Source organism: Lithobates pipiens, unplaced genomic scaffold (assembly GCF_037356315.1).
Source record: "Lithobates pipiens isolate NorthernLeopardFrog02 unplaced genomic scaffold, aLitPip1_a1.2 Scaffold_8, whole genome shotgun sequence".
NCBI lineage: Eukaryota > Metazoa > Chordata > Amphibia > Anura > Ranidae > Lithobates > Lithobates pipiens.
The window spans coordinates 200,374,585-200,387,815 of record NW_027507903.1 but is presented as its reverse complement, the minus strand read 5'-3'; the positions used below and the strand labels follow the sequence as shown (position 1 = coordinate 200,387,815).

Here is a 13,231-nt window from a genome sequence, read left to right as displayed (position 1 = left end):
ATTCCCTTGACTTCCGCTAATCAAAGGTTTCAGGTTCTGCTATTCGCTGGTAATGCTTAAATGCCTCAACTTCAGTTTGGACAGTTTATTAATTTATTTAATAAAATCTCATTGAATATATGCCAAGGCTTTGTACAGGTGGAATCACTAGGGATTCCTGTTTGGGTACACAAGGCTGGAGGAACCTGGGCTTCAGCATTACTGTGCACAAGATAAAGAATCTAGGCTAGGGTTAAAGCAGTATTTTCAATATGAAGCCAAGCTCAAAAACTCCGGGACATGACCTAAAATTGGCAGGAAAGATAAAAACTAATCTTAGAAAGAATTATTTAACCAAAAGAGTAGTTGATGCTAGGCTTCCAACAGAGGTAGTGAGTCAGTCAACAGTGAATAAATTCAAACATGCTTGGGACAAACATAGATCTCTACTCAGACAAAAAAAGTTAACACAATAAAAATAAAAAACATGTATAAACATGTAAAACCTAAAATATTTAAAATTAAAATTGGGCAGACAAAGTGGACCACTTGTTCTTTTTTCTGCCATCACAAAAACGAAAAATATTTTGTAAGCAACCATGTCCGTGGTAAATAATTTGTCTCAACACTCTAGTTGCCATTTTTGACAGACAACTTGGTCTGTTACCAGGTAAAAAATACAACTTTACAGGGGACTCAGAAAAACAAAGATTGCTATAATAATGCTAATGACAGATTGTGTGTGTGTGTGTGTGTGTGTGTGTATATATATATATATATGTAAGAAGGCCAGTATGGTGGCCTGAATTTATGGGAGGAGCCCGGGGGGTATTTAACCAGCCCGTTCGCCTGTGGTGGTTGTCGGTTTCCGGTGCGCAATACCACGTCACTAGGCCGACAGCTCGTGTTGATCACCATTTGATTACCATTCAGACAAACGTCTCCCTTCTTGGAAGTCTCGTAGTTTTCGTGTTCCGTCCGGTTTTGTACAAATCTCTTTGTACAAATCTCGCCGGCTCGACTGCCGCAGGTAGGGGTCTCGATTGACCTTCATTTCTATTCATTTCTATTTTATTTGAAGTGTCGTAAACCCTAAAAAATGTCACATCGTTCGGGATGATACCGGGTTGTTATCACTCATGTCGCACTTGCCCGCACACGCCCTTCATTTCACGGGCGTCGTTCGGTAGGTTGTTTGTGATACCTTGTTAGCTACCGGTTGCATAATCTTGTTCGTCATGTTCCGCAGTCATATCGTTGTCAGTCGTATCTTGCGGCACAACGACCCATGCCTCTGCCACAAACTGGCTCACGTAGGCCATTTCTTCATTTCACCTGTCACTTACTACGCTCCGATTCGAATCCAGTTGCATCACCTAAATGCGCCGATTCGTCCCGGGGTGCCCCTAGGTATTCGGCCTCATTTCGGTACATGCTCCAGAGTCCGCGCGTTCCAACCGTCCAGGTCTCTGTCATGGGTTCATTTCACGTCACCTACTACGTTCGAATCGATACCAGTCGTTTGCCAAAAAAAAAAAAAAAAACGCACAGGTTCGATTAAACGTGTCCCAAATAGCTTGGCCTCATTTCGGTACATGCTCCAGAGCCCGTGCGTTACCATTTCAACCCGGGCCCTGTCATGGGATTCATTTCACGTCACCACTACGTTCGAATCAATACCAGTCGTTTTTAAAAAAAAAAAAAAAAAAAATAAAAAAAAAAAATAAAACGCACAGGTTTGGTCGACGTGTCCCAGTTGTCGTTGGCCTCATTTCAGTACATGCGCTAGAGCCCGTTCGTTGACGGTTGCGAGTCGCGTCCTCTCCGAGTCGCAGCTCTACCATGGGAAAACATTTCATCCTCATCTAGTTTGCCCGGGTCGAATCCGGTCGCATTTCGTTTGCATCGATTCGCCCGGACGGTCCCACATTTTGTAGCTTTTTCGGCCTCATTTCAGTGCATGCTCCAGAAATCCGGGTTGGTTCCAGCCTCAGTTTGGGGCCGGCCATCCCAGGCCTCTGTCATGACAGTAGTCCTTCATTCATTTCACTGTCACATTCCACGCTCCGGTTCGAATCCAGTCGCACGATCGGATGCACCGATTCGTTCCGGTTCGCCCCCCAGGTTGTTGCCCTCATTTCAGTACGTGCTCCAGAGTCCGTTCTGCTGTCAGTTGTACTAACGACACGACCAGTTTGTGCCTCTGTCACGGCAAATCGTGCTTCATTTCATGGTCACTTATAGCGCTCCGATCCGAATCCAGTAGCATCTATGATGCATCGATACGGTTCGGCGTGCCCCAGAGGGAACAGCCACATTTCATTTATTTTTTCCACAGGTTGTCTGGCGCTGGGCCAAAAAAAAAAAAAAAAAAAAAAAAAAAAAAAAACGGAAATCTCAAAAGGATAACAGAAACAATGAGGGGATAACGGCGTGATGGTTTAGGAATCATGGCGCAGAAATATCTACTCACCGGTGCACTTCAGTTGTGTTAGCCAACTACTCACGTCACATGCCAGTTTTCCTTGTTAGGCTCCTTCAAACAAATGTCATCTGTTGTTTCTCTCTCCAGGTCAGTCAAAGCTTAGTAGGTCCACCCTGCACCAGCTTGGACGTCATCTCCCAGGTTCCGGTCGTCCATCTATCTTCCCCAAAAGAGATAGGACATCACTCCCGGGGCTCGATCCATCAGGAACCATGTCCCAGACCAGCAGTGAAGACCTTACTGCCCCCCTGTCACCTCGCCCGCCTTCAGTGGGCGACAGCATTCAGTCTTTCAGGGGCTGGACTATCCCTAGGCTGTCAGCGGAGCTCAGACGCAGGGGCATTCCCTTCCCAGCCACAGCTAGGAAGGCAGAGCTGTTTAGGCTCCTCTCTGCCCCCCCAGCTACCGCCGGGCCTAGTACCCCGCCTCAGGCTACGCTGCAGTCCATCTCTTCGGCCATAGGTCAACTGCATACCATGGTGTCGTCTCTGGCCAGCTCGGTCACGGATGTTCAAACCAGAGTGACCCTCTTAGAAACACCTCCAGCTACAGCCACCACTGTTCCGGATGCAGTCCCGTCTCCTCTACCAACAGGTACCGAAGGCACATGTCCCGTGGTCTGTCCAGCACATCTTGTGCCGGCCAGCATTAGGAAGGACATCTTGGACGGCAAGGATGTTAACCTTGCCTCCTTGCTCATTTCGGTGCATGACCTGGCAGAGAACAAGGCTTACACCTGGGGGGATGTATCCGTAGTTCTCAAAGCTAAGGACCCCAGGCTAAACCGGAAGCTATCCATCCCCGAGTTTACCCTAGCCTTCGGCATGCTCAGAGATGTCGTTTGCTCAGCCTCTCCTGCCAGGAGGGTTGAACTAGATTTGTATCTCCACACGGTGGTGGACCTGGGGTACAAATATGGTGGCTTTGCATTCTACGACTACCATCGTTCCTTCTCAGCGAAAGCAGCCGCCAAACTGGCACAGTTCCAGTCTCTCACAGACTGGAGCCTGATGGACACGGAACTATTCTGCCGGCATTTTGCCGGCCTTCGTTCACCCCTGTGTGCCGTCTGCCAGTCCTCCACCCATACCGCTCCCTGGTGCGCCAACATACCGGCTACTCGCCCGGTAGAATTTCCCTCCACCTCTGCCGCAGCCCCAGGCTCATCAGGCTCGGCACCAAAAAACCAGGTGGACAAATTTGGACGCACGGTCCAAACCATTGGGGGTGCGGCCATCTGCAATAACTTCAACTACGGTTCTTGTAATTACAGCCAGTGCCGTCTACTGCATATCTGCGTTATATGCCACAGGGCGCACCCCAGGAATTTGTGCGAGGTCAAAGCGCACAAAGGTTCATGACTGAGCCGTATAGACATACTTTGCCTGGGCTTCTACCTCAACACGCACCCCACTCCTTCACTAACCACCTTCCTCATAGGCGGCTTCACCGCAGGTTTTCACACCGGCCTCATCTCCCTACCTCACCAAACCCACGAGTGCAGAAACCTCCGCTCAGCAGCCTCTGACGAACAGGCCATCGACCTACTGCTGCAGAACGAGGTGGATCGAGGCTTCGTTATAGGCCCCTTCACTCAGCCCCCCTTCAATATGTGGAGAGTTAGCCCTATTGGGCTTGTCAAGGGCAAGTTTTCCAATAAAAGTCGTTTAGTGTATGACCTGTCTGCGCCTCATTCTTCTCACATCCCTAGCTTAAACTCATTGATCCCTTCTGAAGAATTCTCCTTAAAATATTCCTCAGTGGACATGGCAATCCAGGCCATCCTTAAAGTAGGCACAGGCGCATGGCTGGCGAAAGCGGACATATCCGACGCCTTTAAACTGTTACCTATCCACCCGTCCCTCTGGTGCTGGCACGGGATTAAGTGGAAGGATCAATACTACTTCGCCACGAAGTTGACGTTCGGCTCCAAAAGCAGCCCGTGGCTGTTCGACATATTTGCCCAATCTCTCGAGTGGATTCTCTTACACAAGGTCGGCTGTCAGCAAGTTATCCACTACTTAGATGATTTTTTATTGATAGAACGGCCAGGCGCACCTCCCAGAGATCTCGACAAGTTAAGGACCGTTTTCGGGAACCTCAATGTTCCCATCGCTGAACATAAGGTGGACGGACCCGCACATTCAATCACCTTCCTTGGTGTTATTTTAGACGCCGGCTCCATGAAAGCCAGCCTGCCCCTTGACAAACTAACCCGCATCAGGGCGGCACTTCACGAGTTCACTCGGACCAGGGGATGTACTAGGAGACAGCTGCAGTCACTGTTGGGCATGCTCAATTATGCCATGCGCATTATCCCACAAGGCCGTTCCTTTATCTCACGACTGTTGGTCTACCTGTCTCAGGCTCAAGACCCGGATCATATCCTTTGCCTAGACACCGCAGCTTTAGCAGACCTGGCAATGTGGGACGAGTTCCTGTCCAACTGGAATGGCATCTCCCTTTTCATCCCGTGCATTTCACCTCGCTCACCACAGGTAGTCACAGACGCCGCGGCCTCTACAGGGTTTGCAGCAATTTTTGGCCACCATTGGTTCGCCGGACCCTGGCCTTCTCAGATACTTAGCATCCCGGGCTTTAGTCAATCCTCTTCACTCTTCGAGCTCTACCCCATGGTTGCAGCCGCCCAGCTCTGGGGCCCTACCTGGTCCGGACAAACGGTAGGCTTCACCACCGACAATCAGGCCACAGCCGAAATTGTCAATAAAGGCAGGTCTAAATCCCCCTCCGTGATGTCCTTCCTACGCAGGCTGGTGCAGCTGTCACTACAGCACCAATTTAACGTCATCTGCATGTTTATCCCAGGGAAATATAACCGGGCAGCTGACGCCCTCTCCCGCTTTAATTTCCGGTCCTTCTTTCTACAGGTTCCCAGTGCAGATGCCGCATCAGCGCCTATCCCGCATTGGTCGCAGTTGACCCTGGACTAGAGCCGCATTTACTAGGAGCCACGCAGCTCATCAACCGTTCGTTATCGGACAATACTCTCAAAGCCTACCAGGTAGCCTGGAGAACCTTCAACGCATTTCTGGTCACCTCCTCAGTAGGCACCCCCACAGATACTAGACACATTCTAGCCTTCATCTCGTACTGCCACAACCAACTGGCCTTGTCTTTTAACACCACTCGCTTATACTTAGCTGGTGTTCAGCACTTCCTTTCAATCCAGGATCCTACCAAACCCTCTGTTTTCTCGTCCCACGCTGTCCGAGCCATATTACGCGGCATCCAAAAGCAACAGCCGCCAGTAAAAGTCAAGCGGCTCCCCATCACCAGTGCCATCTTCAGGGACATGTCCACCATACTCAACAGCTACCCCTTTGGTGTTCTCCCCAGTCTGGTCATACAGGCAGCCATTTACCTAGCCTTCTATGGCTTCCTTCGGCCCGGTGAGTTCACTCACAACAGCCTACACGGCCCAGTCCTCCGCAGACGTCATCTGCTCCGTCACCAGGACCATTTCATCCTCCACCTCCCGGTAACCAAGACCCAGCAGACAGGCACCGGCGTAGACATCCACCTCTACAAAACCAACAATGCCTGGTGCCCGGTCACGATGCTTACACAGTTTCTCGCTCGGCTGCCCGAGCTCCCGGACTCTAGCCCACTTTTGCCCTTCCCGGTGAAACCACTAACTAACCAACAATTTATTAAGCATATCAGGATTCTCCTCCGCAACCTGCTCCTCAATCCTAGTGAGTATTCCGGCCACTCCTTCCGCATTGGAGCAGCTTCATCCGCATCCCGGCATGGGGTCCCGGACCACGTCATCAAAAGGTTGGGCAGGTGGAAGTCGGCCTGCTTCACTCGGTACATCCCTAACCCACAGGTGGAGATGTCTCGAGCATTCACTCAACTGGCTCAATAAAATTAACCAGGAAACAATAAAACTCTCTTATCCCTACCTGACTGTTTTGCCCCCTTATTTTGGTATACCGTCCATTAGACCAGGGCACACTTTCAGGTCCATTTCATAAAAGGTGTCTCATGATAAGCTTGTTTTGTTCAGATACGTATCGGCCATAGGGCTCCAGCCATAAGTAAGAAGGCCAGTATGGTGGCCTGAATTTATGGGAGGAGCCCGGGGGGTATTTAACCAGCCCGTTCGCCTGTGGTGGTTGTCGGTTTCCGGTGCGCAATACCCTCCCTCCCATCCCCTTTTTAGGGCATTTATCAAAAACATTTCTCTTCAATCATATTCATTCTAATTACTGGGTATGCCCCCTTATTTTGGTATACCGTCCATTAGACCAGGGCACACTTTCAGGTCCATTTCATAAAAGGTGTCTCATGATAAGCTTGTTTTGTTCAGATACGTATCGGCCATAGGGCTCCAGCCATAAATATATATATATATATATATATATATATATATATATATATATATATATATATGTCATTTTAATTTGGCTATATTTACACTTTAACACTGACCCTCTATAAGTGACAGTGAGTGATGCCAATAACTTTGGGACATAATAGCTGTGATCTCTACAATTCTGAATTTCTGCTTGCAATGTATGTTAATCTTTAGACCTGAGAATTCAAGTTCACTTTAAACAGGTTTTCAAGAACATGATAGGAAAATGTAAATTGTCTTCTTACACCAAGAACAGTTTTATGTAAACGTAAGTGTACAGAATTTTTGTAAATCAATTGCCCCTATTTTAATTCAAAACTTGTCACAAACCTGGATAATTGAAATAGCATATAATAAAGCAAATGCTACTTTTAATGAAAAGTAAAGAAAGACAGTACAGTTGTAATACGATTAAATACAAGAGGGTTAGGTCCTGCTTATGAGAGCTTACAATTTAATAGATTATGAAAGCCACATGCCAGTTATATGCAAGTGTTGACTTTTATTTTATATATCTTTTTTCATTTAGTGTAGGACCTCGCAGTCCAATAAGGAATATTTTGGAGATAGAAATAGCCCTTAACTTTTGTCTCTATATCTAGATCTACTAATTGTAATGACGTGCACTTTTTAACACAAGTAACCTTTGCTTTTCATTTCTTTATTATATTGTTAGTCCTAATTGCCCATATTTGTTACAGGTAATGCCCCACTAAGGAATAATCTTGTATTTACTGTGCATATCAAATATGAGACATATGGAAATAGTTATTGTGAATTTAAAAAAAAAGTAAGTATCATATAAGATCCAGAACATATATATGAACACTCATTGTAAAGTCTCTTTTTCCATATATAATTACAGATAATGCTGTGCAAAAAATGCAAGGTTTCCAATTGCAAGGATAGTCGCTGAACATGCAGACTACACAAGGTAAGTTTTGTGAAAGAAATACAAATATAACAGATAATTCATATACATATTTTACATTCCTGCATATAGTGAAAGCTTTTTTATAGGAACCTTTGTGTAAGGCTTTTTACTTACTTGATTAAGGTGTGCTAGCCTCAAGGAAAGTAATACATACTTACTGTAACCAACACATTGTAAATTAAGTACCAGGAACCTGGCATCTCCCACCCAATGGGTGTGTCAGACAGTGAATAGTTTTCTTAAAAAGTTGTGTTTGTGTATGTGATAGAGTGGCCTCTGCACATGGAGTCTTGGGTGTACGCCAATAAATTGATGGATATAGGAGAATTATCAGAACAGATAAAAGTGGGTTGAGACCCACCACATGTTGGACAGTTATTTAAGCTCTTTGCAATGCCTCAATGGCTCTGCAATAAGATTTTATGTTTTTCTAACAGACATCTAATCAGACTGAAGCAAATGCAGATGTGCTGGCCTAATAGAGTAATTTACCTCTTATATGTGGATGTAAAGTTAGATAACATAACTGAAACGTATTAAATAAGAACTGCAGAGTAAATTAAGTATTGATAACTAATCTATCACTGTTGCCTGAATTCATCTTTCCATATTCCTGATGAGCCTGCCTTCTTCCTTCTCCACCACAACATGCTATTTCAGAAGACAAGAACTGTATTGTAAGTACTTTGGTGAATACCGCCAAAGCATGTATCCTATCTCTTTGGCATAGGCAAGACATGTCATTTTTCTGGACTAGTTGGCTTTTGGTGCTTTATGTCTCCCTCTTGTGGAGATTTGGTATCATTACATGTATTGACTCACATTGTCCATTATACGCAGGTTTTTCAGGCACTAAGTGATGACATAAGCATGACACGTGTAAGCCTTGCCACAGTCTTATCCTCATGACCCTATTGACCTTGTGATGGCACCCACTTGTCAGTGATTTTGAATGAACCCTGCAATGGAATACTGATTGCTGCACCATCAAGGAGTTGGCCACATTTCTGGATCTGATAAGTATACCTTACACCCCAAGAACTTGGGAACTACGCAATATTTTATATACAACCATTGGATAACAAATGGTCCCTAGGGGATTGGGACTATCAGTTTGCTTTTTGCAGCCATATGCTACAATGTGAGGGAGGCCATGCAGGAGTGGATATGCCACTGAGTGTCTTTAGGGGCTCTACATTGTGTGTACACAACCTGTTTGACATACCTCCTCTAGACCATTGGAAAAGTTTTCCCCTTCTTGGGTTGTCCAAACACCATCAGGACATTGTCAGCACAATTTGTGTATATGTGGGCAGTAACCCTTGTCACTATTGGATCCAACTATGCAGCAGACTGTCATTGGGGATATGCACATTTTACTCCATGAGCATTGACCGTTTATACATCTTGGCCTCCATAGGTGCACAATCTATTCTTTCTTAGGAGGTTTTGTGGACTGAAGGGTATAACCCTCAACACTAGATTTATTATTGCACAATTGCCACATGCAGCTGTTATCTTGGTCTTATTCATGGGTCTGCAAGAGTTGGACTTGGCTTGTTTTTATTAGTGTTTATTTGTGTCTGTTCATCATTTGTGGTTTATCTAATAAAATGGTTTGCTATCTTTGATACAAGCAGTGGGCTATTTCTATTGTTATGCTTTTGGGCTGGTTGAGCCGAGACAGGTTTTTTATTCTCAGTTCTAATTATACATAGGCAAGAACCCCCCAGTCTGTCAGAGTAGTTTATGCACAAAGTTGAAGTGATTGTAAAGGTTTTTTGCCTTTTAAAATAACAAATATGTTATACTTACTTGCTTTATACTTACTTGTAATGGTGTTGCATATGAGGCTCCTGTAAGTATTTAGGGAGCAGGCATTAGGGGGCTGTGTGTAAAAGGTTTTTTACCTTAATGCAGGGAATACATGAAGGTAAACATACGTATAGCCTTTAGAACCACTTTAAAAGTATGGTGGACCTCTCTTCCACTGTTAAGGGCACTGAAGAAGTTTTTCATTGGACGTGGTTTTATTGGAATGCCTATATATTCACAGCAGAGTACAGTGATGTTCTGACCTCAGGTAAATAAGAAACGTTTGACTAACCCTGAATTATTCCCCTGAAGATTGGACCTTGGATCACATTGGGGCATGATAAGACCAGGCTTTAACTCTTCTGGTTGCCTATTTTCCTCTTTTAAGTCCCTTCATATCCCAATGCTTTGTTAATCGTGTCTGTTCTCCCCCTCCTCAGGTTTCTCATTTCCCTCATGCCCTCCCTGATACTTCCATTTCTCCCCAGTCTCCCTACCATGATCCCTCTTGATTAACATTACCTTTACTTTCTTATACACTTCTAGTTCAAATCCACATGTAGAATAAAAAATAGTGTAGCGCTTCAATACTAAGTGTAATCAACACAAATTCTGTGACGATAATAATAGCAAAACAGAGATCACACAGAACCAAATGCCTAGAAATCAAAGTCCAACATAAAACAATCATTCAACTGTGTTGATGGCGTAGAAGTGACCAATCCGTCACCTGGAAGGACAATGATGTACTGGACGAATGAGTTCATGCGGGTAAACTTGATTGTAAGCATCAAAATGAAAAGTGAATAAATACTTCTTACCGGAACGGTTGGACTCACACAGTCATATGACGGTTGAGTCTAGAAGGCTTGGGGTCACACTCTGGGACCAAAGACTGTAAGGAGAGAGGTCAGTTGGGCTGGTGGAGAAACTCCTGACGGCTGTAGGCTCGAAGGTGGATCCTTTCAAATGAAAGCCTCAAGGTTCAGGTGGTCCGGCCCAGACGCAGCTCTTTGTACCAATACTCCTGCCTCCCCCGAATGGGGAGGGGGGTGTTTGTAAAATTTTACACCAAAGCAATGAAAAGGAGAAAAAAGAAAAAAAGGCTCCACATGGTGCGGGTCAAACAATATAAAAAGTTGATTTATTAAAGTCAAAAAGATAATAAATTGACTTAGTGATCACATAAAAAGCAAAATAAACTAAAAGCAATGTGGGGTGCCAACAGCTCTCCCGACGCGTTTCGACAAATGTGTCTTCAACTGGGGCATGTTCATCATGCCCCAGTTGAAGACACATTTGTCGAAACGCGTCGGGCGAGCTGTTGGCACCCCACATTGCTTTTAGTTTATTTTGCTTTTTATGTGATCACTAAGTCAATTTATTATCTTTTTGACTTTAATAAATCAACTTTTTATATTGTTTGACCCGCACCATGTGGAGCCTTTTTTTCTTTTTTCTCCTTTTCATTGCTTTGGTGTAAAATTTTACAAACACCCCCCTCCCCATTCGGGGGAGGCAGGAGTATTGGTACAAAGAGCTGCGTCTGGGCCGGACCACCTGAACCTTGAGGCTTTCATTTGAAAGGATCCACCTTCGAGCCTACAGCCGTCAGGAGTTTCTCCACCAGCCCAACTGACCTCTCTCCTTACAGTCTTTGGTCCCAGAGTGTGACCCCAAGCCTTCTAGACTCAACCGTCATATGACTGTGTGAGTCCAACCGTTCCGGTAAGAAGTATTTATTCACTTTTCATTTTGATGCTTACAATCAAGTTTACCCGCATGAACTCATTCGTCCAGTACATCATTGTCCTTCCAGGTGACGGATTGGTCACTTCTACGCCATCAACACAGTTGAATGATTGTTTTATGTTGGACTTTGATTTCTAGGCATTTGGTTCTGTGTGATCTCTGTTTTGCTATTATTATCGTCACAGAATTTGTGTTGATTACACTTAGTATTGAAGCGCTACACTATTTTTTATTCTATCTGCTGAACTTTGTTTGTTTTTGGTGTTGGCTGCTGTTGTGGCCGTTGTGGCCATTTTTTTATAAATTATAGCGCAGTGTTTTCCCTTTTTATACAAATCCACATGTAAACTTAGCTTTTATAGATTTACAGAAGTGTTTCTGCTTATGCATATATTTAAATAGTTTTTTCTCTTACACTTCATACAATCAACTATGACACTGTCATGGAAGTTTGCTTGATACTGATCAGGGATACAGACAAACAAACAAACCTGCTCATTATTTATGGTTTAGATATTTATCCCATACCATTGAATATTCTGTTAATGGATATCACTCTATGGTGAGTTTCTACTGAGACTGTGTTGTTGTAACATGACTAGGTCACCATTTTGATGCTACGATTTGTATACTTCCTTGTGTCTACATTAAATAAAGAATCTATTAAAAAAAAGAATTAATATTTTCTTAAGCAAAACTGGAATCAGATTGGTTATGGGTTACTGCACTTTGGACATTGTTACTACTTTTGGCACAACCGTATTCAAAAAATATCCAATAATGACTGTGACAACTACTAAATAAACACAATCTGGTATAGTAAGCTAAATGCAAGTCGCAGTCATTTGCAAAGCAGTTACTTCTAAACTGAATATACTTTACCATCAAATAAAAGATTACAGCATTTTAGACCCCATGAAACAAAAGAGCTTGTTGCCATAGGGGGTCAGTTTTGCTTGAAACAATGCAAAAAACTTTCTTACTGAAGTGTACTTACCTGCAGTCTTCAGGCACCTATTTGGAAATTCGGCATTATTCTTTGCAAAGAATAAACATGGCATAAGTTTATTCTTAACTACCTTGGATGCAAATTAAGACTCTGGTTCTATCCCTATAATTTTACAACAATGAAAGCTTTCATGCTGCTAAATATACTGATTGCAGAAGATAGCATATATACGATCGAATATAATGCAGCATATTTTTACTGGAGTAATTTTGCAAAAAAATACATTTTACCATCAAACAAAAGATATTTTAGTCCTTGGTGAGGCAGAACAGCGTGATGCCATAATGGAGTTTGTTTTGCTGGAAATAATGCAGCAATCTTGCTTACTGAAGGTTACTTACCTGAAGCCATCAGACACATACAGTATATTTGGGAATTCAGCGGCTTTCTTTCTTTGCAAAGACTAACATGTCATAAGTTTATTCTTAAGTACTTTGAATGTGAATTAAGCCTCAGGTTCCCTCCCTATAATCTTTTAACAATGAAAGCTTTCATGCTGCTAAATATTCCAATTATGAAAGATAGCATATAATGCAATCATTTTATACTGGAGTAATTCTGCAGAAAAAAAAAATGATCTTATGTAAATTTTAACTATTATTTCTCTGTAATTATGACCAAATATAGGCAATCTATACTTCCCATAAATCTTTTATTTAACCACTCAAGCCCCGGACCATTTTGCTGCCCAAAGACCAGAGCACATTTTGCGATTCGGCACTGCGTCGCTTTAACTGACAATTGCGCGGTCGCCAGACAACGTGGCTCCCAGACAAAATTGACGTCCTTTTTTCCCACAAATAGAGCTGTCTTTTGGTGGTATTTGATCACCTCTGCGGTTTTTATTTTTTGTGCTATAAACAAAAATAGAGCGAC

General features: G+C 43.8%; 1 protein-coding gene across 2 annotated transcripts in view; it reads right to left on the bottom strand.

Annotated features, from left to right (window-relative positions):
- Nucleotides 1-12,854, bottom strand: part of SLC13A1 (solute carrier family 13 member 1) — a 168,211-nt gene extending 155,357 nt beyond the window's left edge. Inside the window, exon 1 of one of the 2 annotated variants that reach the window (XM_077473472.1) lies at nt 12,697-12,854. In XM_077473472.1, the coding sequence (XP_077329598.1) occupies nt 12,697-12,715 (19 nt within the window). In that variant the 5' untranslated portion in view covers nt 12,716-12,854. Of the gene's footprint in view, nt 1-7,893; nt 7,948-12,696 lie in introns of those variants that run through there. The other variant, XM_077473473.1, reaches the window with a different exon arrangement.
- Nucleotides 12,855-13,231: the final 377 nt, after the last annotated feature.